This window comes from Lipophrys pholis, assembly GCF_963383615.2.
Source record: "Lipophrys pholis genome assembly, chromosome: 19".
In the NCBI taxonomy this organism is placed as follows: Eukaryota; Metazoa; Chordata; class Actinopteri; order Blenniiformes; family Blenniidae; genus Lipophrys; species Lipophrys pholis.
In genome coordinates, this window is record NC_137647.1 from 11,299,042 (window position 1) to 11,325,981 (window position 26,940).

Below are 26,940 nucleotides of genomic sequence, written 5' to 3' on the forward strand. Positions count from 1 at the left end.
TAATATGTGAATGACCACAGGTTGAGACTCTGAAAATCAACACCAGTAGACACCAGATTACTTTGTATGATTATGAAGCAGCACCGTCATGTAGTGATGTGGTTTTAAAAAGAAACTGGTTAAACCTCCCTATGTAAACACTTACTGCACTGTGATTAGTGGCAGCTCTGCTCTTGTTCTGACCTCAGTGTTTTCAGGCTCTAACCTCGAGGATTGGCTCTGTTAATGTGAAGGTGTTCACTCTGTGAGGACTGTGGAGCAACTGTGGCCTCAGAATGTCGGGGGTCTATTTTTAGAAAGTGTTTCAAACGAAGATTAATACAATGGCAGTGAGAGAAAAAACAGTGATGTACAGAGAAACAGATCATAGGACAATAATAGAGGGGGGAAATGCATTGAAATAGATTTATAAAAATTGAAAGAAAGAACCTTTGAGAACCAGATAAATTATGACAAAATGAAGGTAAAGTTAAGGAGTACCACTACTCCTTAAAAACTCCCGTCACTCCTGACACCGATTACTTCTTATGTTTTTGTAAAAGTGCTCACAATCTGCATAATTTATATAGAGATTTCACTGAGTGTTTAAACATAGAGATTAAACATAAAAAAAAGAAAATAAGTGTGATTTAAAAAAAAAAAACAATGTCAAGAAGTCAAAAAGTCTTTTATCTTGTTTGGGTAATATATAGTTTATTCTAATAACCTACGCAGACTATTAGACACACATTAGTGACTTGGCAGAAGGGAGATTCATACCAGCAAACCTAGAGTTTTTCATACAATCATATTGAAAATATTAGTTAACGTTCTATGGGAAGTCCAAGGAGGAAACAACTAATAATTAGAAAACTGATGCGAGATGCCTCCGATACAAACTAAACCTCTCCTGCGTTGTCAATTAAACATGCACACACAGTTCAATTAAAGAAGATACATTTTAATTTAATTCGCAAAAGGCAAATCCAGTGCTTATAAAATAGATCCAGGTTGACACTTGAAAGTTACACAACAAGCAGAGAGGGCAATCAAGAGACAAACATCGAAGTGTGAAGACAATGAAGTGCACAAAAACAAGTAATACTGATCAGTGGAGAAATGTTTGCTGTTCAAATATATTAACATTCAGAAAATATGCCTCTGATAATGTAAATCAATGTGTTTAAACAGAAGGTATGCCGTAAACAGGTCTACATTCATATAGAGATTTACATACAAGTGTTGAGAACCTTTGGAGGTTGGAAAATAAATATTCGTACCTTTTGAGTACCATTCCATCGTGTGAATAACACAAGACAACAGTAGGATGTGTTTTTAACTGGGAAGGCCAACTGGAAGGCAATGTGGTTTCTCGCAGTTCTCGAAGCAAACGGGGTCGACTAACGGGATGTAAAACCTAAACAACGTGCTTTATATTAAAACAAGTATTCAACAGCAACAATAAATAACCTTACAGTGCAAAACTACACAAACAGGGATAGCTTAACAAAACTTCATTGGTCGGAGACTTTCAGAGGCGTTCGCTCAATATCATGTGACGTGGTTTAGCAGCAGGATGAAAAGCCGCTGCGTCATTGATTTACAAAGTCAATATTGATAAATCTAACAATGCATTTCAACAGCATCCAGCGACACCACATCATCGCAGAGTCAACGTCAAGTCGGTGACTGTAATTATGAGAATCCAGTACGGGGTTAATAATGGACGAACCAGTGTTTGAAGGCCATGTCAATTTAAAAAAAAAAAAAAAAAGGACAGAAAGTTTTCTGCTGACCAGCCAACACAGATAACACCTGCTGAACAACCGGCAAAGTGGATTTCATTTGAAGGGAGTCTGAACTCTACATGCCCCAAAGAAAACGAATGAAGGTCTGTAAAACTGTAAAACTATGCAACCGCCATAAAAGCTACAATTACCCTCTCATCCATCACTTCAGGAGGGAAGTCAATGACTGTCAAAAGGTGAAGAAATCCTTCCAGGGTAGTAATCTCACACAGGTTGAACAGAGCAGAGACCTCTTGGACTCTCGCGGCGTCCTGCGAGGCTGCATAGCTGGTGAAGGACAGTTTCTGAGGCATCATGTGGTCACAGTCTGTGTTTCTGGACTATGTCTGAGCCAGCTGAAGCTCCTCCAGTCCGTGTTTGCCCATGTGATATCTGGCCAGATCTTTCCTGGTTACCAGTCCGATCACCTGAACGGTCACACAAAACGAGTATGTCAGCGTCACGTTTAGCGGGCACCCATGCGACGGGCTCACGGAAAACACACTTACCCTGTTCTCATCGTCGACTACCACCAGGTGCCGGAGTCCCAGGGCTCGGAACAGCTTAAACACACGAGGCAGAGACGTGTCCTGTGCGACAGAACGCCAAGTTCACCGACTGACACTAAACAATCAATTATTGTGGGAGGTTTGTGGGGAAAAAAAATAATAAATCCTGGGAAAGGGTCCGTCACCTGTGGTACGGTGTAAGGCGTCGGGTTCATGAACTCCCTCAGGTCCATCATGCACTCCCTCTCGTCCTGCGACACGTGGATGCTCTGGATCGGGGGGAAGCGGGGGTAGGCGTCCCTGAAGTCTTTGAGCTGAAGCTTCCTCTGATTTAGACGCGAGCGGGCCAACTCCACAAACACCTGCCAGGAGCGAGAGGATTACAGCGACAGATTCTGTTGGATTTACCGCCACAATGTGTCCAAGAAATCCCTTCTGGGGGGAGCGGCCGTCGCTGGTGCTACCTTGTGCTTAAGCAGAACGATGAGCTGAGACCGGAGGATGAGGCCGCAGAGCTTCGCTGGCTGTGAAACAGAGAGGAATCAATGAAAAGAAATAAAAAAAAAAACGGTTTAACTCACCTGTTGATAGTTTGATCCGTGTGTGATACATCTGAGATGAATATTTTATGGTGCACCTACATTGCTGCCCTCGTCATTTTCTGGAACCTGCTCGACAACGGGGAAGCCATTGTGATTGGTCGACGTGTTGCTAAGGATGTCCACGATGGTTCCGACCTTCTCCAGTCGGTTCAAACAGGTGACCGGAGAACTCATCACCTCTCTGGATTTGTGGGAGGGCGAGTAGAAGGAAGCGGCGCCAGGGAAGAAAATCAGGGAAATGAGGGGGACACAGCAGGGGGCAGGAAAACAGATAAAAGGAACTCGGTTAGGCGAGGCCAGACGGATAGGAATACTTGTTTTATTACACGGGAGCTACAAGTCATGAGACTCAAATGAAAATGCTGCAGTTGTCAACAAGTCAGACAGGACCGACCTGGCAGTCAGCCAGTGGGAGGTGGCCGGAGCCTCCCAGTGCAGGAAGGGAACGCTCTGCAGCTTAATGTGGATGTCATATAGACCCTGAAGGGAGAAGAGCAAGTAAAGAGATGGTTTCAATAATGCGACAAACTACAATTGAAATAAATATTTGTCAAAGGGACAAAATAAGTATTCTTTTTTTTTTTTTGGAGCCTCTCCACCGAAGGCAGGTAGAACTTCCTGTACGGGGGAAGGTGTTGTGACATTTACACACAAGTCATGGACGCCAAGCAACATCTGTACGGATCATTCTAGGCTGGATCACATCATGCGCAATACCTGTTGCTCTGTCACGAGATGTTATGATCCCTTATTGCTTACACTTTTTATTATTACCCCTCTCATAACATGATATTATATTTGGGAAAGACACTTGAGGCAACAGTGACATCCTCTTCTAGAAACACTCAAATCTGGTGGGATTGGTACTAAAACATGAATTCATTCATGTTCAGAGTGCATGATTAGATAACCCAAATCTACTTGAAGTCGTATGTGGTCATATGCGTGAGTCAGAGAGAAAAAAGATCTGAAAATCCCAAACCCATCCTTTGGTGTGTCACAGGAAGACACGGCTTCTCTAACACATACTTTAAAATTCATGCTTTCCCAAATTGGAATATCTGAACACATGTTTACTGGAATATGTACCTTTATAGTCCTGAGCCAGAAAATGTGCCTAAAAGACTGATCATATCTCTAATCCTGCATCTATTAACATAAATGGAGGATATCATCTGTGCTTGTTTGAGCAAACTAAGTAAACTAAAGTGATTTGGGACGACACACTTCAGATTAGTAAAGTGAAGCAACGTTTCACACAGTTTGGGGCTTTCCAACATTTCCTCAGCTCTGTTCTGTTTTGATATCTGTGGCGGCGTACGGGGCGTGTGACATCAGCCAAATCGAGTGCATCCCTGCCCCTTCACCCACCTCTTGAAAGTAGTCTCCCACTATTTTGGCGGTCATGAGGACGAGCATGATGGGAAGGCCATACGTCACATTTCCCGTGGCCTCCACCAGGATGACAGTCAGACTGAGGGTCATTCTCACGATGCCACCTATGAGGAGCAGATTGTTTTTACTCAACACGTTATAAATCTTTATATTCATCTTCCTCTTTCACAAGAGTCGCCCCAGCAAGTCAGTGCAACTGACAAGTCACAACTGGGATTTCAACCTGCATCTCCCCCACGCAACTCAATTAAAAACCAAATAATCCCATAGTAAGAAGCATGGCCAAACAAAGGCATGCAGATTAAAGTAACGGACAGAGAATGAAGGCTGGAAGGTCAGGGGGACTCACCTAACTGAGCTGCAGCTCCAATCAGAGCATATTTACCAGGATCCGCCCAGATCTGACAAAACACACAAAGTGAAGTCAAAAAGCAGGATTTCCCCCGTGAATCTTTAGTGTTTTTAATTCATTCAGAATATGTGAAACAGATCAGATTTATTTAGTTGAATGTGAGAGAAGTTTAAAAAAAAAGATTCAATATTCTAGAGCGCAGTATTTAATATTTAATGTCCTTGAACAAAAAGTTTTGTAACTGGATTGAACATAAGCTGATCTAATAAAGTAATACTATTTTATTTTTTTTTTTGCATCGATGGAGCATTAACTGATTATATGTTTGTGGGGGTCAGCTGAGTCGATCGGATCTTTTCCACACACCGAGCCATTAGAAGAGATGGAGGCGAGCAGGATTCCACAGAGCCGGCCCCAGGCGGCACCGATGAGGAGGGACGGGATGAAGACTCCCGCGGACACCGAGAGGCCGTAGGTCCAACACGCCAGGAAGAAATACGTCAGAGTGAACAAACCCAGCGTCAGAGGATTGTACGTCCCTTTAAAATATAGAGGGAGAAGAAAAAGAAAAAGAAAAAAAAAAAAAAACTTAATTGAGCTATTTGTTGGTTTAATCACTGTAATCAGGCTCGTAAAAATTGCTGGTTTTCTTCATTGTGGCAATTAGTGAGGTCATCATCCGTAAACGGTGTCAGGTTCGTGTTACCTGGCTGATTGTGGAAGAGACTCCGAACACTTCGCTCAGGAGTGTTGAAGAAGGCCGTGGCCATGGAGTTATACTCCCCATCTGCACAGAACAGCTACAAAAAAAAAACCAGAGCAACGATTAAGAGCGGCACAATGAGAGAAATACGCTGATATTTATCTATGACTGCATTCTCTCACTCTGTAACGATTTCCGATTGATAAATGCAAGGTCATCTGGGCAAACATGGACAGTCAGAAGTCACAAACTCTAAACACAACATCACACATGTTTAGAAGTTTATCTTTCCTGATCACGAAGTGATTTATTCAAACTTTCACCTGTTTGTGACTAAAATAAATAGACTGACCAAAACTGTTATACTGGGTTGTTTTTTTTCTATTTATTATAATTCCTCAACTATTCATAGACATGTTTGAGGTGTAATATTCAAGAAATTATTCCTAAATCTCATTCGTCAACTCAGACAAGAGGGAAGTAAATAGTTAAAATAAACACATGAATTCATTCTGTAACTGGGGGGGAAAAAAAAAGCCCATTAACTGCCATTACCTTGTAAACTTTTGTTGCTCATCCTAAACATCCTGCTGGGGCTTATTTTACATATTTCAAACTGTTTTATTGAAGTTGGCCTGAGTAACTAATGATGTTATCACTGTTTCATACAGAAATGCGGCACTAACCCACTTTGACGACACATTTAAAGCAAATATTCTGTGAGAAGCAAAAAAAACAAACAAAAAAAAGACTATAAACAGCCAACAAAACCTTGGTCAAAATATCTGTGTGTGACCGGACCAAGGTTGGGAAACTAGAAAAAAGAAAGCGCTGTGAAGAGTGGAGCCGATTTTATATGGCCAGGAGCACAACATATCTCTCCTTCTCCTACAGACCGCATGTCATTTTAATAACCGTGCGCTCATGTTCAGGTGTGACGGACGGGAAGAGAAAAAGAATTCAGTCTGAAATCACAAGAAAGGGTCGAATCTACCAGTGACCAAGTCGCTGCAATCGCAGTAGTGAAAAGCCAAACGACACAATCATTCATCTTCTACAACTCTTAGTTCACCATCGATGTTCGACACGTTTCTTTTTATGTTCTTAAGTCTCCAGGCAAAGTCGTTGACATGATGTCACTGCTGGGAACGCGACGGGGGGAAAACAGTGCCGGTAAAGCTGAAGAGGAAAAAAACTCATGACTGTTGGGTGAAGAACAGGCAGCACGTGGATTCACTATATGAAATGTATCCGCATTTTGGCCAAACCGGCCGAGTTACACGCCACGCAACACATTTCTGGTCATGTTAGGAGATTAGGACGGTTGACGGCTGGTGAATTCATCAGAAGCCAGAGGGAGGGGTGTGTTTACCTGCAGTGGGTATTCTTCAGTGTGTTCAGGCCCCAGAGGCTGACAGTCGTTGGAGAAGTAGATCATGGTGAACGACACCGTCGCGGTTACGGCGGCCACCAACATGGCCTCCATCACTTGCAAGCACGGACGGTGCACATATCTGAAAAGCAACAAGCACGCACCGTCACGCGACGCTACAGCTTGACCTTTCCGAGCGCCGACAACCGTTTAGCGGTGAATCAACAAAACGCTGCAGAAGAAATGTCCTTCTACAATTGAGTTCCGTGTGGCCTTTCCCGAAGTGAAAAAACAACCAGAGCGCTAAAACAACAGCTGAGAGCAAAACAATGTTCCTCCACCCGATCCGCCAGTGCGTGTCTCTGGGCCGTCGCTCAAATAAATGCCAAGTGGAATTACTGAAATGAAATATGAAACACATCTGGACTTCCTGAAACTGAAGGTATTTTTAGAAGCAAGTCTGCAGGAGCAGGTAAATACTGAAGGTACTTAGTTCTAGTGACAGATAAAACTCAATGTTACAGCGAACAGTGCTGAAATCAAATTTCCGGATAGTCTAGTGTTTTGTTTTTTCTTTTCTTGACACTGCACATTACATAATCCAGATGACACGTTTTAAGATTATAAAGGGCACAACCTGATTGGAGCCTTTTTGTAGATATCAACTAATGTTTAAAAAACGTAATACAAGTTGAAATGTCTGAGAAAATAAAGATTTAGAAAATGTATTGATGTCTTTTTCAGTTTTTATTAAAAAAAAACGCTAACAGAGAAGACCTTAGATATTTCTATCCTCGAGCTTAAAGTTCTCACAGTACATGGAGCCCTCTGCAGCGTCAAAGCCACACCTACACACTTTATGGTATAAGCCAAGTTAAGTTCTCACATCATGCCTCTTGGGGAAATGACTTCTCAGCATCTAACCTTAACTACACATGGTAGGAGCGGTGGGCGTCCAGGGGGCTGGTGAGCGTCGAGGTCTTATTGAAGGACGCACTGTGGCGACAGTGAACCTCCGATCACATGTCCACTCCTCTTACCCCCAAGCCAAAACTGCCCATGATCATTTTCTTATTAGTCATTCAGTCAGTTTATACTACACCTAGAGAAACGAGCCGTACTTTGCTCCTCCTGCTATCTGTACTGTTGTATGAAATGTCCCCTTTTAAAATCATGTTGGAAACTAAAGCAAAAACAAAGTATATGCACATCATCCAGCTCCAGATCAGTAAGAATAAAGTATCTCACGGGCAGGGATTGTACCTGTTTGTGCACTGTGCCTGTTAGTACACACTTCAATCACATGATACGTGAGAAGCTTCTGGATGTGCTACCCTGAACATTTCCTTATCTGCTGCTCCGCCCCGTCCCTGGGAGCCAACAGCTCAACGCTTTGTGCTCGCAATGGGTTGTTGTTCTTGGCACACTTCACATTCAACGCCGCTGTGATTGGATCAAATGAACTTTTGGATTTTATAAAGTCTTACCTGATCCTGAAGATGGTTAGCCAATAGTTGAGCACATTAAATAGAGCGCCTAACAATCCGCCTGCAACAAAATATAAAGATTATACAGAGAGTATTAGTTAAAAACAAAACACACACAGATTTATTTTATATGTAACCGAGTCAAATAAAATGTTACCTATAGCTCCCATAGCGATGAACAAAGGAATCTCGTATAGATTATAGGTCACACTCTTTGGGGGAAAAAAGGGGGAAAGTATGTCATTATTTTACAGTCACTGTATACCAGAGACAGAAAAGTCCTCAAATGTACGGAATAGAAGTGTTTCTCACATCACCCTCAAAGCGTCCAAAATTGATGAGACCCGGATTGGAAAGCTCTCCCGGATTTTTGTTATAGATGCTGAGGAAGAAGTTCAGAGTGAAGGTGGAGATCATGGAGGCAAAGAACTGCAGAAAAAGAGAGAAAGAGACAAAGTAGATTCTCGTTGTCAACATCAGTATTCTTGGTCTAATTCACTTAAAACTAATTTCCATCCTAGTTATTAGTGAGCCGATGATGGCGGTCCAAATGAGAGCGGCGTGACTTACAATCCTCCAGGTCAACATCTGGTTCCAGAAGGAGGCGCCCTCCTCCAGAGAGAACAGAACGCCGCCTGTCAAAGAAAAATCTTGTCATGAACCGAGGCAGAAACTGAATAAATCACCTGACCTGCTGGAGACACGTCGGCTGGTTTTAAACTGATCCAAAGTGGACAGATTCACTGATAGCCAGTCTTCCTGCTCGCAGCATGTCGAGTTGTTCGTGTGCGAACGGGTTTCAAACATTGAGATTTGACATTTTTTGGTCCTTGTGTCTTTCACATGTGTAAGGAACAAAACTGCGTCGCGGTTTGAAGTGCACAAGCAGAAGTGACGGCCAGATAAACAAGCAATTATGTGGTTACAGGAATCCAACTACAGGGAATGTGTTTGGTTGCAGAAGCTCAATGCCTTCCGGCGTGCAGCCATGTGCTTGTGTCCCGTATCAGAGCGAAACGGCCAACACAGCTCAAGAAGATTAATAACGAAACACATTGCATATTGTGATTTGCTTTCACCCGTATGTGTGGGTGTGTGTGTGTGTGTGTGTGTGTGTGTGTTTCTTTTCCCCGTACCAACTGGTGCTCCGAAAGCTGCAGAAACTCCAGCAGCCGCTCCAGCGGAGACAAAGTCTCTTTTTTCTGTGTCCCTCCTGAAATATTCAAAGATCTACAAAAGACACGCGTACGTTTTCAATTGTTAATCATCCTCGAACATATTCCAAAACAAACATTATGATGAGATCATCAATACATAGCTCAGTTAGATCATTAATTTGGTATATAGTCGAAAGGAATAATTTGTTTTTCATTAAAAAAAAAAAAAGTTTTTGTCAGAAGTTGTAATATGCATTATAAAGTTAACAGCATAGAAAAAAAAAATGAAACAATAATTTAAGAATCAAAATGTGTAGAAACGTTATCAAATAAAATGAAAGGACAGTTCAGTCGTTTGTTCAGTCCCATCAAGGATCTATTGTTCTTTTTTTTGTCACATCGTCAAAAGCAGCATCAAATATAATTTTATCTATTCAAAGTTTGTAATTGTTGTATAATATGAACTCCATGCACAGATGAACCTCTTACTATTGACCAGCTTGTGAGAAATGAACTCCACACTCACCTTGAAGTCTCTCTTTAAAGACGTGCTCCGGCCCTGAGAAACTCCCGCAGCTACTACAGCACCCGAATGGATCATGGGACCTTCCTGAGCGGTTGTGAATAATCGTCATGTCAAAATGTGCGAAAACATCAGAACTTAAAACTATTCAGTGTCTTTTTTTTTTTTTTTTGGAATATTAAGCAAATCGATTCACAACACAATTTGTGTCACTTTTCACAATAAATGTTTACCTTTCCAACAGCGAGGCCACCGACCACCGAGCAAATGACACCACACACTTTCACCAGCAGGGTCTGTTTGGGGGGGAAATATTTTTAAAAAGTAAATGAAATGAAGCTGGAGCATTTTAATGAGTGGCTGTGTGTGTTTTCTGTGCCTGTACCTTGAGTCGTACCACCCTGGGAATCTTCACACCGTTCAGGTAGCACTTTATCTGCGGAATGCCGCTTCCTGCTGCAATTGGCTGAAGGAGACGGAGAAAAACAAGGCAAATGTGGCCTGAAGACGAAAAAGTGGAAGACTGGTTGGAATAGAATTTATCACCAAACTGCTTTTGTTTGTGGAATTACCGACAAACCCAAGCAAGTTGCTGTGAGGTTGTGGCTCATAAGAGAAAGAGCATTTCCAAAAAAAGCAGTATTTTACATTGATAAAAACACACTAGTAACTGTGTGTTGTTGAACGCATGATTTCTTTTAATTTGGTGTTATTAGTTTAGTACTGATGACTTTAGGTCAAGTTTGCATCGGTTTCACTTGAACACAATCAAACACGCCCAATTTAAAGAAAACTAACAAAATTAGGTTGAATACTATGTCAAGACACTAAATACGAGGTCAAAATATGTGGTGGTTTTTGCATTACCTCAAAAAACGCCACGATGATGGATCCCAGCATGACAATAGCAGCGTTGAGAACGGCCCACAGAATGAGAGAGATGGACAGTCCTCCTGCTTCTGTGAACTTCTCGATATCTGCGACGCGTCAGAGTTAAGGTGGTTCTCCTCCAAGACCAAGGATGAAAACGCTCCGTGAGATGCCCAAAACACCTAAATTAATACATTCAGAGCCTATTTACACACTCACCATCCAAACATGACTCAGCATTATTTTAACATCATCTGATGAGTCTGATTATCGTACCAAGATTCCTCCCTAATCCTCCAAAGTCTTGCATGAACAACCCTGAATGTAACTGAAGCTATTCGTCTACATTTGCCAAGAGTGAGAGTCACAGTGTGAGCGCAAGACGACAAACATGACGTCCACTTCCAGGGTGGAGAGGGGACAAACGTCATGTTCAGGTTTTGAAAATAAAAGGAACTTTAAGGCTTCGTTTACATGAGGTTTGTGTGTAAAAATGGTCAAACTTTACACGGAAGCAGAGCAACTACATCTGGAGAGCAGTTTTAGTGTTTACATCGGGTTGTTCTCTGCAGGCAAGAGGAGATATTTAAAAAAAAAAAGAAAAGAAAAAAAAAACCTTCTGGGAGATTTTTGGGCATGTGCTGATTGTTATCACAAAGTTACTGTCAGTACGTGATACTTTTCTGTTATGAGAAATTATGCGATTTCCAGTCAATGGTCATGTGAACAGGGCCCGGGTCTTACCTCACCACATTCTCCTAAAGAAATGGAGTGAAACGCGTACGCCAGGGTTTGTGTAGCGCATGTGAACCCGTCACGTACGATCATACACAATCTCCGTAGCCTGTAATGGTAATGTAAAAGGGCTCAAGCAAAAAACCAAACAACGATAATGTTCTTCTATTTCAGCATTTCACTGTAGTATTATTTAGTTGTTGCTGTTTTTTTTAAAATGCAATGAGCATACTGATGACAAGTATCTGCTGTCTGTGAGGAAATACCTGCAACATGACAACAACATTCGCCTTGATTCTTGATCTTAAATCTTTAAATACCTGCAGCCACATTACATCGTGTATGTATTTCACCCGGTGTAGTTTTTTTTTTTTTTTTAATTCTTTAGAAAACAACTCATTCAAATAGAAGTACCAGAGGTATCCGCACTTATTTACCCACAAGTTTAAGGCAGATAAACAAGAAGAGGAGAATAACATGGATTAATAAAAGAACTAATGTGTGAGAATGCAAATAATGTGTTTGTTCAGTGAACAAAATCTAAATGATCTTCCCGAAAATGTAGACTTTTCATGATTTGCATGTGAAACTCAAGTCACCTTGTGCTCACAAGTTGTGTTCACCATTTAGGATACTCTCTTTAACCACTTGGTATTTGATCCCCGCCAGCTGTTCCACCGCGATGTCTATAAAACAGGCGATGAGGCCGGTCAGAAAGCCAATCAGACCGCAGACCACCCAGCGACTGATCTCCAGGCAGCGGAAGCTCTAAAGACACGACGGAGGTTAAAGAGGGGGAGACAAAAGATTACAGAAATGTAAAAATTGATTTGATAAACATAAGTGGAGCGTTGATGACTTGATGAAAGTAAATTCCGTATGAACGAATACAGGATCGTTTCAGGTGTCAACTGACCATGGGACTCATCCTCCTTTCCTCTTCAAGGAACAGCTGGTTCTCGATGTTGTCGTAGTCCAAACTCTGGAATTAAAGCACACTTGATAATTAATGGAAACACTTCAATTAAATAACTGAGTTTAAAAAAAAAAAAAAAAAAAAAGGATCATGATGGATATTAAAAATGTGATCAACTTTCTGTGGAAATTCATAATTTGACTTTCGGATAATTCTTGTGGGAAACCTTCAGTCAGCTCAAACTTGTCTGGTTGCAGCAAATCTCTTGTTGTCGGAGTTTTCACTTAAAAAAAAATGTCATGGAGTAAAATGCGGGATTTCCAGAATCATCCGAGTGGTTTTACCTCATATTTAAGTGACAGCAGCTTCTCATTGTGTGGGATCTCTTTGGGCCGCCCCCTGAGGGAGTCCTGGAGAGACAAACACATGTCAACAGGGGTCACGACAGCAAGGAGCTTAAAGCCTCTACTCACATCCAATATTTTCACTTTGACAAAACGCGGAGAAGACGGCTTTGACGGACTTTACCTCACTAACAAACTGGTGCAACACAATGAGGCAGACGGACGATGAACGGTAAGAAAAGGCTGCAGCGTTTCCTTAACAACTTTTAGCAAAACATCTTCCCGAAACAATCAAAGCCATTAAAAAATTTGGGTTTTTTATTTTCTTATCTCAGACTTTAAACAGTTGAAGGAAACGCTGTTCCACGTGAGTCGTACGTAGAGATACAAGCCAGCTACAACCACATCCAGAGTGCTACAGCTCACACCCACATGCAGTGCTAAGTAGACATCCACCACATATCTCTGCAATACACACACACACACACACACACACACACACACACACACACACACACACACACACACACACACACACACACACACACACACACACACACACACACACACACACACACACACACACACACACACACACACACACACACACACACACACACACACACACACACACAGCAAACTGGAAACAAACTTTGTTCACAAAAAAATAAGCAGGTCACATGCAAGGAGTCATATCCCCATCAGCCAGTGAAAACACAACTATATTGAAAGTTTATTTATGTAATACCTTAACGTGCTATGGCTAAAAAGCCTCAACTCAGAGTGATACAGTCCTGAACAGACTCTAATGTGAAGCCTTTCTTTCTGTTCCGGCATCACTAATCCCGTTAGAAATGGTGAATTTAACCATTTACCTTGTGATGAAATTTGGGATTTGACTCGTTTTGAGCCAATAAAATCTATTCTACGGGATTTCAGATCATTTCATACGTTACATTTCTCAGCCTTCATATTAACCTTGTTGCTCTATTCATATTTCAAATAGATTTACATTTTGTAATTCGTCACGACGGAAACCATCAGACAGTTTCCGCGACACGTGCTTTTTTGCACCCTCGGTGAGTCAAACATCAGCTGGTCCATTTTAGTCCTCCAGCAGCTCACTTCTGTATCAGCCTTCCCAGATTAGTAGTCTGGGAGGAGCAGCAAAAGAAGTGGACCTTCAAGTTCATCTGAGCCTGCTTCGCCAAATACTCAAATAAACTGAGATTTCACAGTGGAACTATGTTACACATGGATTGAGAAGGTGGGGTGATATTCTAGTCGAAGGAGCGAAAGAAGTGACTTGATCTACAAGAGCGACAGACACCAAGATAATGAGACGACCTCTGAAACTTTACCTCATCTGATGTCCTCTCCTCCTCCAAATCCACCGTGCTGAGTCTGCCTATCTGAAATAAACTGCCTTCTCCAGACAGCTGCAGACATCACAGATAGCAATAGATATATATGTGGCCATTTGGATCAATTTCCAAGCTGATGAACTCAGGGAAAAAAACAGGTTTCTATCCACATAAATGTGAGGAGTGATGAGTGATCAGCATTTCTTTCCTCACTTGTGTATTTCAGGCAGTGAGACTCCTTTCATGGTATTAGATATAATACATATCTCTAAGGCTTTTGGAAGAAAATTAATTGCTTTACTTTTTAGTCGGCCTTCGTGATTCATAAAGACACGACCAAACTAAACAGGTAATAATTGAAACATCCCTTTGACAGATAATAATTAGGTGCAGTAAACCGAAATGAACGAAAACATACGTACATGCATAATAAACCACTTAAATGATTTAGAAGTTAAGTGTAGCTCATTCACTTCCCCTTAGGTAAAAGGTTATTCCTGGGAGTTACTGTACTGGTGAAAAAAGGAAGTTGTATTTCCCAGTGCTTCTATACTTATGAATGGTTTATAGTGATTAGATTTTTAGTGTAAATGTCTAGTAGGACTGCATACACTTGCTTCATTTGGTTTCATTTTCAATATATGGGATGATATATAAGGCTTGAATTTTTTACAGTATGTAAATGTTTCAACCCTTTTCAATCTCAGCCGTCACTTATATCTATGATATACTCTGATTGACAGTGGAAAGCCACTTGTAATTTGTTATTTTTCTAGACATCTGAATCCAACCATTTGCATCACGTACATATAGTTGATGAACACAAATTTGATTGTTGTTTTCACGAAACAAGCCTGTCGCTGCACCTCAGCTAAAACTGCAAACAAGCCATAACACGTCAAAACACGCCCCATATGAACGCTGCGTGTGCTTCAGTACATTAGAACTCGTCACGAGCATTCATAACTCATGCAGCGGGTAGTAAAGTAACCTTATTGTGACTAAAACACACGCACAGCATCCTCTTGCAGCTGCAGGAGTACACAGCTATGGGGCTCCGTTAGCCCCCGGTGCTAGCTCTACCTGTCTGGAGAGCCTCGGCTGCTCGGAGCCGTTCAGCAGCGGCGTCGCCTCCCCGGCCGCCCCGGACTCGTCCGGGCGGCTGGACCACGAAACCTTCTTGGTTATGTTGGACATGGTGGGTCCCAGGAAGCTCACCGCCCTGACCTCATGAATGGCTAAATGTTATTCTTCCTCAACTCTCCATAACCAGTCACGTAACTCGTGATGCTTTGGAAGGGTCGCGTGGAGGGACAAAAACAAGTGTGGACGCAATGGCTGCTGGGAGATGGAGTTTGTATGGAAACAGAGCTCGATAGATAGATAGATAGATAGATAGATAGATAGATAGATAGATAGATAGATAGATAGATAGATAGATCTACCTTACGGAAAGGAATCAAAAGAAATTGATTAAGAAAAAAAAGGCGAGAAAATGAACTAAAAACCATATTAAGATAAAGGTAATAATAAAATAAGTAAAATCTATTGTGTAATGGAAGGCCTTAGCAAATGATGGTGTTTTAAGTCTTGATTTAAAAGAAGTGAGTGTGTCAGCAGTCCTCAGGTGTTCAGGGAGCTTGTTCCACAGGTGAGGAGCGAAGTGAACTTAAAGCTGCTTCACCTTGTTTCCGTCTGACTCTGAGAACACGTTGTAAACCTCTTCCCGTGGACCTCAGGGGTCTGGATGTTTCATATTCTACAAGTAAGTCTGACAAACAAGTAAGATTTCGAAGTTGATATTTTGACACAGAGACAGCCAGTGCAGAGATATACAACTTTTACTTTTACTCGTCCCAAGACTCATAACACACAAAATACATATATATTTTCATCACAAGTGGCATCTATCAAAAATGTATTCAATTTCAATTTCCTTCACCAAAACATGTTACTTTGTTAGTGCCACAATTAACAACACATTCTTCTCAGCTTCTCCTGACTTTGACCCTAGTGACGTAGTCAGAAACTGGACTAATGAACTCAAAAGATGACAAAAAGAGAAGATTTAGCAAATTTCCCACTTGCGCAACCCACATTCTCAGTTCCTCTTCGAATCCCACAGATTTATGCTCCTTACAGATGTGGCATAATTCAAAAGGGTAATTACGTAATACGGTAAATTATTAAATGACAAGAAGAATTGTTACAACAAACAATCATCACACAAACGTTTGTGTGTATTTCACATGCCTTCAGAACTTCACTGAACTTTAGTGTCCATGCATCAAACATCAACATTCAGACACAGTGCTCTAAACACTCGCATGCAACCTGCTCCACAGCTCCGTGGACCTCCTTTATGTCCTCCATTCCGAGCACCACTCCTCTAGGCACACCTCTGCCGTTGGCCACCCCTTCTACCTCTGAAGAACTCAGTACCCGGTTCCACACCCTGAACCCAGCTATTTGTCCAGCAAAACCCTCTGCAGGGTCGAATCCCCCACCAACAGTGTCCTGCTCCTGTCCAAGCACCACGGATCCTCCTCCAGGAATCTCCCAGCCCTTCCTGAATTTAGAACCCGAGGAGGTGAGGTAGCGATCGCTGTAGTGCCAGAAACGACCCTGGATAGACGACCACACCACACATAGGTGGTGCCAGCGAGTATCCAGAAGTGAAGCCACAGGAAGACGACGATAGACTGGGTCTCCAATGACAAAGTCCAGTGAGGGGGAGGAAAATGCGGAGGGTGGAGGGAAGGAGTAGGATGGGTGAGAAGACAGAGGAAACGGTGTGGAGAGGGTCGAAGATCTGCGTCCATACAGGACAAGCTGGTTGTCATTGTCGTCTGTGGCATAGGAAAGCAGTGTGCCGACATGTGCAGCCTCCACCCGGAGCCACAGGCACAGAGAAAGTTCAGGAAGGTTCGGGAGACCCACAGAGAAGGTGACATAATTCTCTGCTGACGCCGAAGGGAACAGCAGCATGGAGTCCACATTACAAACTGCACAAAGAGGGAGAGAGAAGGTACTGTCAATCTAATACAACCACGATGATGCAACATTTTCAATGCAATATACTGTATAATGTGTGGCACCTCAGTCAACACTGTGGAAAAGCACAGTTACGTTTACTTACTGACTGCATCCTTCCTAGGCAGCGGCTGATCGGGGATCTTGTGTCTCACAGGAATTTGCAAGAAATCCCGGATTACTGAAGACTCCAGGTTTGTGTCACTTTCCCTTTCCTGTCCTTCATCTCTCCCCCGAGGGTGAATGTTTGGACTGTGTGTGCCCCCCAGCCTCATCCTGTCCTGCAGGGGGTTTTTATGATCAGGACGGGATGAACGATGTGACAGCGGCTGCATCAAGGATGTGTGCTCTTGGTCTGGTAAACGGGTTCGTCTCTGAAGGTACGAGGGAGACTGAACCTGGATATGCTCTTGCTTATTTGGAGAGGTCCTTGTCAGAACGGAAAAATCAAGGTCAGATTCTGGTTCTGGATGCTGGACATGGGGCTTTAAGTGAGAATCAGGCTGGTTTGTTTCATGTAACTGATGGGACTTGGCTTGTAAATACGTATCAGATTGACCAACACTTTCTGATCTTGGCTGCATGTGTCGCTCCGGTATCCTTCCGGACATCCCTCCTCTATTCATCGTCCTTCTTTGTGAGTCATAGGGTTTCTCTGCAGTAATGTGGGAGCTGGTAGGCCCTCCGACTTCAACCTTTGCAGTCCCCTGAAAGACTTTACTGAGCTGTCCTTCTAGCTGAGATACACGCAGGGCCTGTTCGTTCATGGATTCCTGGAACCCCTTTAATCCAAGGAGCAGCTCATCGTGGTGGGTTTGTAGAGCAACCAGCCTCTCCTCTTGGCTTTGAAGCTCCAAGGTAAAGTTTGAGAAGTCCACACCAGGATTTGGTATCGGTTTCCGGGTGTGCTGACACTTTTCTCTTAACTTCCTCTCCATCAGTGCCAATCGAGCATCCATTCGCTTATTCCTCTTCTCAAGCTTCCTACTCCACTCTCTGGAATGAATATTTGAGAAAGATGTTGATGACATACTGTAACTTTTTTTTTTACCATTTCAAAACATGTTAAAAACATACAATATCTATCTACCATCAAATAGGCTTGTGGTAAAATCTTATTAGTTATTAGATGCTTGCACATACTCATCTGCCATTTTGTTACATATTTTTACATAAACTGTTTTCACCAATTTAAAAACTATTTGTTCAACCTAAGATCTTCACTAAGCAGATAGCATATAATCATAATAATCATATACTCATTCTTGATCTTGGAGTTTACTGAGACATTAGGCAGGATATTATATCATATTGAGCTGTTCCTAATGTATTGGCCAATAAGTTTCTTACCAAGAAATATTAGGAAAATGTATGTTTGTACCAATTTGGTCCAATTTATTCATTAAATTCTACGTTCAACTCCTTTTGTCTCCATATTTGTTTTTGCCTTCCAGAATTACTTTTCCATCCACATCCAACCCGTCTCCAGGGACACGTCTTGGCTGTGTCCGTCCACACGCACATATGTATATGCGTAATGAGCAGTCATCGTTGCACAGCTCATACCTGATAGCGTCTATGTCCAGTGCTGTACTTCGCTTGAGTTGCACAAGGTCCCGTGACATGTGATGGGAATGGTTGTTCAAGGGCTGCACACGACTCTTCTGCCCCTGCGAGGAGGTTCTGTCTTGGTTCAGGGCCAACGTGTCTAAGCGGGCTTGAGCCGAAGCCTTGAACTGATGAAACTAACAGAGATGGAAGAAATGTATTTTATGAGTCTTTTAGCAGCAGTTTGGAAGCAGCTTTTGAACAATAAGAAAATACTGAATATCATGAGAAGAACACACACGACACATCGGTGTTGTCCAATGATTGGGTTTTACTTCTTTCAACACATTCAAATTGTGTGATTAATATAACACCTTTACTTCTATGTGTGCGAAGGCGTTAAATGAGCATGACTCATCATTTCTTCAGTTTTCCACCATTCAGCTTCTTTTTTTAATATATTAAATATTTATAAAATGTGATTAATATTAAGCTTTTTATTGTTGTCACAGATATATGGTAACATACAAAATGATTGTCAACTATTTTCAGATTAGATGTCATACAAATACATACAATACTATCATCGTTGGGAGTAGCTTTATATGTGCAGTGCATGTGACGCATCAACAACATTACATACATAAGCATGAGCTCAGTCTCAAAAGTTTATATTTCCATGTATTTCAAGAACGGCTAACATCAACTTTATAGAGCATCTTTCTCTGCATAACTGATTCAGTGTCAGCTACATACACTTAATGCATGAATCAGTCATTATAAGGTATGGACAGCTCAGCTGTTGTTTCAATAATACATTTCTGAGCATATTTTAAGCATCTGAGTAAAGACATACAATAGTAAGAGTTGCTTTTTAAAGCAGTTACTCCATATTTTTTAGAAACTCCACTCATATTTATTAACTTGTCCTCACGAGTGCTACATGTCATGACATACTTCAATGGCTTATGATGGAAATTCAGTTATAATCATAATTGAAAAATTATAATCTTTGCAGTGGTCCATGCATTAGGTAATGATGTTTCATACTGATGAAGGGACGACCTGCCCAACCACAACTGCAACTACTAATGGTAGAACACGCACATACTTGATGTAAACACAAACACGCGCGCTTGCACCAGCACAAGCATGCAGTTAACTTTAAACTGACCTGTTCATTGAGTCGTCTGAGTTTCAAAGACATCGGGTCAGCCGCCTGCACCTTTGCAGACTGAAGCTGCAGCAGAAGCATATGAAGTAGGACTTGGGGCCAGCAGCTGGTCGTGAAGCTGCCCATGGTGCAGCTGAGCAGGAATGTGTGCAACTGTTGTCCTGGGTCTCTGTCTGGAAGTGTGGAGGTGAGAGAAAACATAGATCAGAAAAAGGGAAATCTCAAGAGGGCTGGCCTTCATAAACTCTCACACACACACACATACACAAGTAAGAAATGCACTCCCACATACTGGAGGGAAGAAACACTTTCCACTTTCCACAACATCCCCAGGGAGCTGAGAGGAAACACAGATTGATAAAGCAGGTTCTTAGTTTTTCTTTGTGCGTCAAAACAAATGAAAACTGTTCACAACAAGTGGAAATGTTGGTTTTTTCGCTGTAAAACTGCCCTGAGGTGAATGTGTTGGTTTTGACACGATATACATTAAATCAGATGGATATGTTTTATTCAATAGCTATTCAAGCTGAAACAGATGCTCCTGTACTTATAGGTGATTATGGCACATTGATATGTTGAAATGTTTTACTAAGCAAATGTGCATGAGGTTTCTTTTTAAAGCTTTGGAATTTTTGTATTTTGCATGCGGTTGTAATGAAGCAGTTCAGCCCACACATCTCATGATGCGTATGGTGAGGGAAATACTGCTGGTAAATTTCTTCTTCCCCTGATTCAGGGTATCAAAATGATCTTCTCCTGCTTTCTCTTTATGACTGGTTGGGAAATAATGGCCCCATTTACACTTGTGACGTTGAAAGCAGTGAACTGATTTGAACAACAGAGCTTGGCTGCCAAGTTGTTTTCACTGATGACACACATATAAATGTAAAATGTGGGATTTTGAGTGCACTGCGTGTTCATTTCAAACAGAAACCTCACGCAAGGGCAGGATGGACCAATTCAAAGTGTAGAAGAGATTTTAGTTTCACTTTTTATTTCAAACACCAGCCTTCCCATGTTCAGCTTCCTGTTTTTCATTTTGTCAGACTGGAAATCCAGCAACTGCACAACATCCTCAGTACCATCGCGTTTGTCACAGGAACAGAACGGAAAGGACAAAAACCCTTTAGACTTCGGCAGACTGACATCTTCCCCAGGAGTTTAGTAATTATTTTTTATTTTTAGAATATTTTGATATTCTCTTCTTTCCGCAGAATATACTGAGTCCCAGATCTTGAAGGATAAAACAAATAAGTAAGGCTGCTGTTTTTCACCAAACTGTTGTGAACATGGATGAAGAGACTCCACTGCTGAACAGAGGACGAACATTATCCAACTCCGGGGTTTGTAAGAGTTAACAAATTATGTCTAGTTATTACTAGTGTGCTCAATCAGTCTGTGATTGTTTGATTTAACATGGTAAAAACTTAATCACTCAATTTTTTGTTATCGTTTAGTTTGTAATGAAGATAAGGCACAGTTTGTTAAGATGGGAGACTGTTATTCTGACTGTCTGTATATCGTGTGTGGCGTCCCACAGGGCTCAGTGTTGGGACCTAAACCGTTCGTTATGTACATCAATGACATATGTAAAGGGTCTGAACTAGTACAATTTGTATTATTTGCTGATGACACGAATAGCTTATGTACTGGTGAGGAGTTGCAGCAACTTTTGAAACTAATCACTTCAGAACTAAAGAAAATGAAATTACGGTTTGACAAAAATAAATCTTTGTTTAACCTGTGTAAAACCAAAATAATGAAATTTGGTAAATGTAAAGCATTAAATCAGATAAATGTACAGACGGTGGTGTCAGAGATGTACAGTAGATATAGAGCGGGTGAATCAAAACAAATTTTTGGAATAATTATTGCCCACAAAATTTGTTGGACAACTCATATAACACATAAATACGAAGGCAACTTTGTTACCAAAAAAAAATCTGTATATTAAAGAACAGAGCAATAAGAATGGTTCATGAGGTGAGTTTTCCGGAGCACACTAACTCATTATTTCTACAAGCAACAACTTTAGAATTCATTGATCTGCTGGAGTTTAAAGCCGTTCAAATAATAAAACAAAATAAAACGTTCTCTTTAATAATGAGTGGTTTTGGTTTTAGAGGGAAGTGACATCTCAAGATTCATAAAGTGTAGCAGTAGTCGGAAATGTTTCTGTGTCACCGTCTGTGGAGTAAAGCTGTGATATTAATGGGGAACAGAGATAAAATAAATATCAGATAGAGATCATTTTTTAAAAAAGTTATAAAGAACTGATTCTTGAGAGGTAGAATAGTTCATCTTTGTGAGGGTTTGCTTGTTAAATGGAGACTATTGAGTCCAAATGTACTGTCGTTTTTATTTGTTTGTTTGTTTTATTGATGTAAATGTATTTTTTTTCTTTTTAAATTTGTATGTCCGAAATAAAGATTTAAAAAAAAGACTAGTATCACAGAATTCCCCTCCACGGCTGTGTTAGGTCAACTTTACTCTCGGCAGACTGGTTCACATATAACTGAACAAAAGTCTGAATGAAAAACTATTCTCATCTTTTCTTCACTCTGTATGTGGATCTCGTGGATTTTAACCGCTGTCCACCCACTCTGACCTCAGATTAATAACTCCAAGTTGTTCCTGGCCGTGTTCTCGGCTGTCCTGGGGAACTTCAGCTTCGGTTACTCGCTGGTCTACTCGTCTCCTGTCCTGCCCCAGTTCACTGGTCGTGATGCGGAGCCCCGGCTCAAGATGGACGACGTGCAAGCAGCCTGGTTTGGATCCATCTACTCTCTGGGTGCTGCCGCAGGCGGGCTGGGGGCCATGCTGCTCAATGACCTGACTGGAAGGAAACTGAGCATCATGATGTCGGCTGTCCCCTCAACTGTCGGGTGAGTATAAAAACCAGGCAATTCTGCAGTATTTTAGGTGTCTTATTATTTTACTCACTTTAACACAATTAATCTTTTCAGTGGTAGTGGGAAAATAGACCATTACAGTATATCTGACATAAATGTTATGTCTTAATAAATGATTTAGAGAGCACTGGGGGGGGGTGTATTTTTTATAGGTTTTGCCAAACTCATTTCCATTAAAAGCATACCAGCAAATTATCCTATTTGAGCACAGCAGAACAAACATTTTCTTTCATTGCATCATTATGAATGATCAAGAATTTCAACAGGTCATATTTGAACTTCAGTGTACAAACATTTTGACACCTAAACAACGTTGCACCTTTTATTTAATTTCTGTTTTATGTATGCTGTACCAATTTGCAAAAAAAACAATGAACGGAAACTAATGAAATAGACATTTCTTTTTACTGGTGCTTAACTCGATGTAGTGATAAAATTAATCGTCGCTCATAAGCGACATCCTTGTAAAATTCTGTATATCTTTGTGTGGATTTCTTTTTTGTGTGTGTGTGTCCAATATAAGCCCATTATTAACATTTTTATAATGAATAAAACTTAGTGTTTCACAAATTTAGGAGCTCCTTAAAACTGCTGAGTAATGACTGCAACAGCTCAGTACTGAGTTAAATGAAACTGATGTGTGGATGTGGGTGTGTGTGTCTCAGGTACCTGCTGATGGGAGGAGCTGTGGATTTGTGGATGCTCCATTTTGGTCGGTTCCTTACTGGCGTTGCCGGAGGAATAACTGCAGCATCTATTCCTGTAGGTTACCACTGATTCAGATGTTCCCACGCTTTTTACCTGCATTAGTCAGGTGAACAATTCCTTCTGAAAAATGAAACTTATGAAGTTATTAGATATTAGATAGATAGAATATCTGTCAAAAAAAAAAAATCATGTAAAAACATAGAACGATTTTCTCAGCTCTAAACTTACATTAGGGTTACAGTAGTCAAAGCAACCATTTTGCGACTTGAGGAAAATGTATTGTAATGAGCTGAAGATCCTGCATCAAAATAATAATGAACCATTATAAATAAAAAATGTATTCATCTTAAAAAATATTTTGCGAAGAAAAACAATCACCATTAAGAGCAAAGAAGCCCAAATCCTCACTTTGTCCTGCAACTTCCATAGGCCAACCCTCTAATGGGATTCAGTAGAGCTCTAATGGTAGGCCACCAAAATGTAATTACCTCAACTGAAATTGATTGTATTCACAATTTCATTCTCCTGATCTTGACCGAAAGTTTATGACTATAGGTGAGGCTGGGAATGCAGACTGAACAGTTAACATAGAGCTTTGCTTTACACCTCCGCCTCCTCTTCACCACAGCAGCGAGAGAACCAGGGACTCATGATTGGAGACGCTTACTTGCTTTACACTCTTGAGCTGTTCCAGCGCCTGGTGTGATGGGCAAAAACTTTATCAGCAAAAAGCAGAGACACCAACCTCTGACGGCCCAGAAAGACATACTTGTCAATTAAATATTTCAATATTAACATTATTATATAGACAGCATATGTTCCTGTGACTATATGTCCTCTGTGTGTTCCCGGTACAGGTTTACATCTCTGAGATCTCTCATGGAGGGGTGAGAGGAGCTCTTGGCTCCTGCCCACAGATCACAGCTGTGTTTGGCTCGCTGGCACTTTACACTCTCGGTAGGAACTCACTAACATTGATGCACTGACGTCTGAAATAACAGATATTCACTACTTTATCCACATGTATTTATATTCTGTCCGGTACTTTTGGTAATTACTGCAGAAGCATTAAGTCATGTGTGACGTTGATGTGTGTTCTCTGTGATGTACTGTATGTTCAATGCCTGGCTTTTTTTGTTTTTTGTTTTATTGCTCAGCATTTCTTATGTCTCACAGCGTTGGGAGTATCGTGGCGGTGGCTGGCAGTTGCCGGTGGAGTTATCCCCCTCTTGATGGTTGTGCTGCTGGCGTTCATGCCCTCCTCCCCCAGAAGGCTCCTCTCCCTGGGCCAGCTGAAGCAGGCTGAGCAGGCCCTGCGCTGGCTCAGGGGAAGTAGCTTCAACATTCACAGGGAGCTCAGTGATATACAGGTACAAGACAAGCCGCTTATTCATAATAATTTTTCTGCATCAACAATGAATCCGGAGGTCATTTGTGCACCGCACCTTATTCCCATGTTATTGTTTCCAATTGCAGCACAGCATCGACACACAGACGAGAATAACCTGGTCGCAGCTGACTGCACCCATGTACTACCGGCCAATCCTCATCTCTGTGGGGATGCGATTTTTGCAGCAATTGACCGGAATAACACCTATTCTGGTCTACCTGGAGTCCATCTTTGCCGAGAGTCAAGTCTCCGTGCAGCCAAGGTGCACCATCATATTCTATTTCTCACAAACTGTTTGTTTTTCTGGTGGTTGCATAGTGCTCGAGACAAAGATGAACGCATCGAATCTATGAGGTCTGTTCACATCAGATTTCCTGACACACCCGTGCTCTTTCTCTGTCAGGTTTGATGCTGCCATTGTGGGTGGAGTCCGCCTCCTCTCTGTGGCTGTGGCTGCCTGTTTGATGGACAAAGCGGGGCGCAAAACCCTGCTGTACATTTCCAGCATGCTGATGTTCCTGTCCACTCTGACTCTGACCATGACGTTTTACAACCCAGATTGTTCACTAGGCCCCGTCCCTCTAAACACCACGACTTCGGTCTCTGGCCTTCAAAGTGACATCGGAAGCACTTTAGAGGGCAGCCAGCCAACATCAGCAGGACTCATCCATCTCGTCAGCACTATTGTTTTCATATTTGGTGAGTTTTAAAAGCTTCTCATTGCATAACTATGAGTATTTAACCATGCTTCTACCTCCAGTGGTGTTGTGGCTATAGAAAGAAATTATATATACGTATTTGTATATAAAATTGACAAAAATCTAAAAATTTACCATTTATTGTGATGTGTCCCAAAATGTACATCTTTCCCATATCCACAGCTCCCACGTCACTCTCAATCAGGAAACCTCATGTAACAACAACCTTTAGCCCAATGGACAGTTTAACATCACATCCCGTGTTTAGTGATTCTACTGCACAAAGTTTGAGTATCATTGTTGTTCCATTAGCGATGCAAAAAAAAACCCAAAAAACGAACACAACTTACTTTTTAGCTGATATATTAAAAAATGGTCATACACATCCTCCTTTTTGTGGACACTACATAGCTCAGTGATTGTAATATTGTTATTTTACCTAATAACTTTAAATCATCAGGATGAGATGGAGGATTGAACGTTGAACCTTGGAACTGCCTGATTAAGGGTTAAAAGTGACGAACTGACCCAAAGACACCAATATAACTTGTGTTTACCACCTACGGTGTGCACATTATAGAGACATTGTAATGGAGAGACAATTAAAATGCACAAGTACCTTTTTTAGAGTGGCTCATTACTTTTATCTTCAGTAACTAGTAAAGTAACCCCACCACTTTTATGGACTTGTAAATGTAATCAAGTAGTCATTTTCGGCAGCTTGCCCCACACCAGTTCTTAAACTCATTGTACACTGAAATGCATATCCTTTCAGTGACAAAATGATGTACAATAAAATAAGTTGTCAATATGTCACACCTACTGCAAAGAAAAACAGTGTGAAATAGCAGTCTAGTCACACTGGGTTAATTAGACTGATGGATATTGCTCATTTCCTTTGTTCGTGTGTAGAACAATAGAAGTAAACGTAAATGACGTACAACCTCCTCGACCGGCTGTGACTGTGCCCTGACAAAACATCCCTCGTAACAGTCTGTACCTGCCTCATGCATCATCCACTTTAATTGGGGGTGTTTCACCCTCTTTATTGTCTCCTAGGATACGCCATGGGATGGGGCCCAATCACATGGTTGCTGATGTCCGAGGTGTTGCCACTGGTTGCCAGGGGCGTGGCCTCGGGCGTGTGTGTCACCGCCAGCTGGTTGACAGCCTTTGCACTCACGCAAGCCTTCACTCACCTCATGCACGGGTGCCTGTACGTGGCCTACCTGGGCTTCACCGTGGTGTGCGTCCTCTGCCTGCTCTTCAACGCTACTTGCATCCCAGAGACTCGCGGCCGCTCACTGGAGGAGATTGAGAACTTTTTCAGGACGGGACAGTTCGCCATCAATCGGGGTCAATCCAGAGCAGAGTCCAGCTGA

At 41.6% G+C, this 26,940-nt stretch overlaps 3 protein-coding genes across 4 annotated transcripts; 1 reads left to right on the top strand and 2 right to left on the bottom strand.

Moving 5' to 3' along the window:
* Positions 1–924: 924 nt before the first annotated feature.
* clcn7 (chloride channel 7) lies at positions 925–15,398 on the bottom strand. 2 transcript variants are annotated; one of them, XM_080488356.1, is made up of 25 exons: positions 15,179–15,379; positions 14,093–14,170; positions 12,732–12,797; positions 12,388–12,453; positions 12,107–12,239; positions 10,734–10,843; positions 10,252–10,332; positions 10,100–10,162; positions 9,870–9,953; positions 9,323–9,416; positions 8,757–8,821; positions 8,499–8,615; positions 8,344–8,398; positions 8,187–8,247; positions 6,700–6,841; positions 5,331–5,424; positions 4,991–5,163; positions 4,622–4,673; positions 4,249–4,376; positions 3,272–3,357; positions 2,917–3,058; positions 2,740–2,799; positions 2,461–2,637; positions 2,276–2,356; positions 925–2,194 (listed from the first exon to the last, which is right to left on the bottom strand). In XM_080488356.1, exons 1-25 carry the CDS (start codon positions 15,290–15,292, stop codon positions 2,108–2,110), a joined length of 2,409 nt encoding a protein of 802 aa, XP_080344482.1. In that variant the 5' UTR covers positions 15,293–15,379; the 3' UTR covers positions 925–2,107. The 2 variants fall into 2 exon arrangements, with proteins under 2 accessions (XP_080344482.1, XP_080344483.1); XM_080488357.1 differs by lacking the exon at positions 14,093–14,170 and having other exon boundaries at positions 15,179–15,398.
* Positions 15,399–15,919: 521 nt separating this feature from the next.
* Positions 15,920–20,027, bottom strand: ptx4 (pentraxin 4, long). The gene is made up of 4 exons (XM_080486970.1): positions 19,851–20,027; positions 18,695–18,873; positions 17,235–18,124; positions 15,920–17,100 (listed from the first exon to the last, which is right to left on the bottom strand). The coding sequence occupies exons 1-4, from the start codon at positions 19,974–19,976 to the stop codon at positions 16,397–16,399; spliced, it is 1,899 nt and encodes a 632-aa protein (XP_080343096.1). The 5' UTR covers positions 19,977–20,027; the 3' UTR covers positions 15,920–16,396.
* Positions 20,028–21,139: 1,112 nt separating this feature from the next.
* slc2a6 (solute carrier family 2 member 6) lies at positions 21,140–26,940 on the top strand (the record flags this gene model as incomplete). The annotated part of the gene is made up of 8 exons (XM_080487234.1): positions 21,140–21,193; positions 22,464–22,735; positions 23,428–23,524; positions 24,328–24,427; positions 24,647–24,840; positions 24,947–25,122; positions 25,264–25,559; positions 26,618–26,940. The coding sequence occupies 8 exons, from the start codon at positions 21,140–21,142 to the stop codon at positions 26,938–26,940; spliced, it is 1,512 nt and encodes a 503-aa protein (XP_080343360.1).

Bases quoted from the DNA above. Each gene is read 5' to 3' on its own strand.
- clcn7 (XM_080488356.1), bottom strand. From the start codon at position 15,292: ATGTCCAACATAACCAAGAAGGTTTCGTGGTCCAGCCGCCCGGACGAG. The intron at 10,163-10,251 runs GTACAGGCACAG...CCCCCCAAACAG, and splicing joins CCAGGGTGGTACGACTCAAG to ACCCTGCTGGTGAAAGTGTG. The intron at 8,399-8,498 runs GTGAGAAACACT...TTTCCCCCAAAG, and splicing joins TTGGACGCTTTGAGGGTGAT to AGTGTGACCTATAATCTATA.
- ptx4 (XM_080486970.1), bottom strand. From the start codon at position 19,976: ATGGGCAGCTTCACGACCAGCTGCTGGCCCCAAGTCCTACTTCATATG. The intron at 18,125-18,694 runs GTATGAGCTGTG...TATTCATTCCAG, and splicing joins CTGGACATAGACGCTATCAG to AGAGTGGAGTAGGAAGCTTG. The intron at 17,101-17,234 runs GTAAGTAAACGT...CTCTTTGTGCAG, and splicing joins GCCTAGGAAGGATGCAGTCA to TTTGTAATGTGGACTCCATG.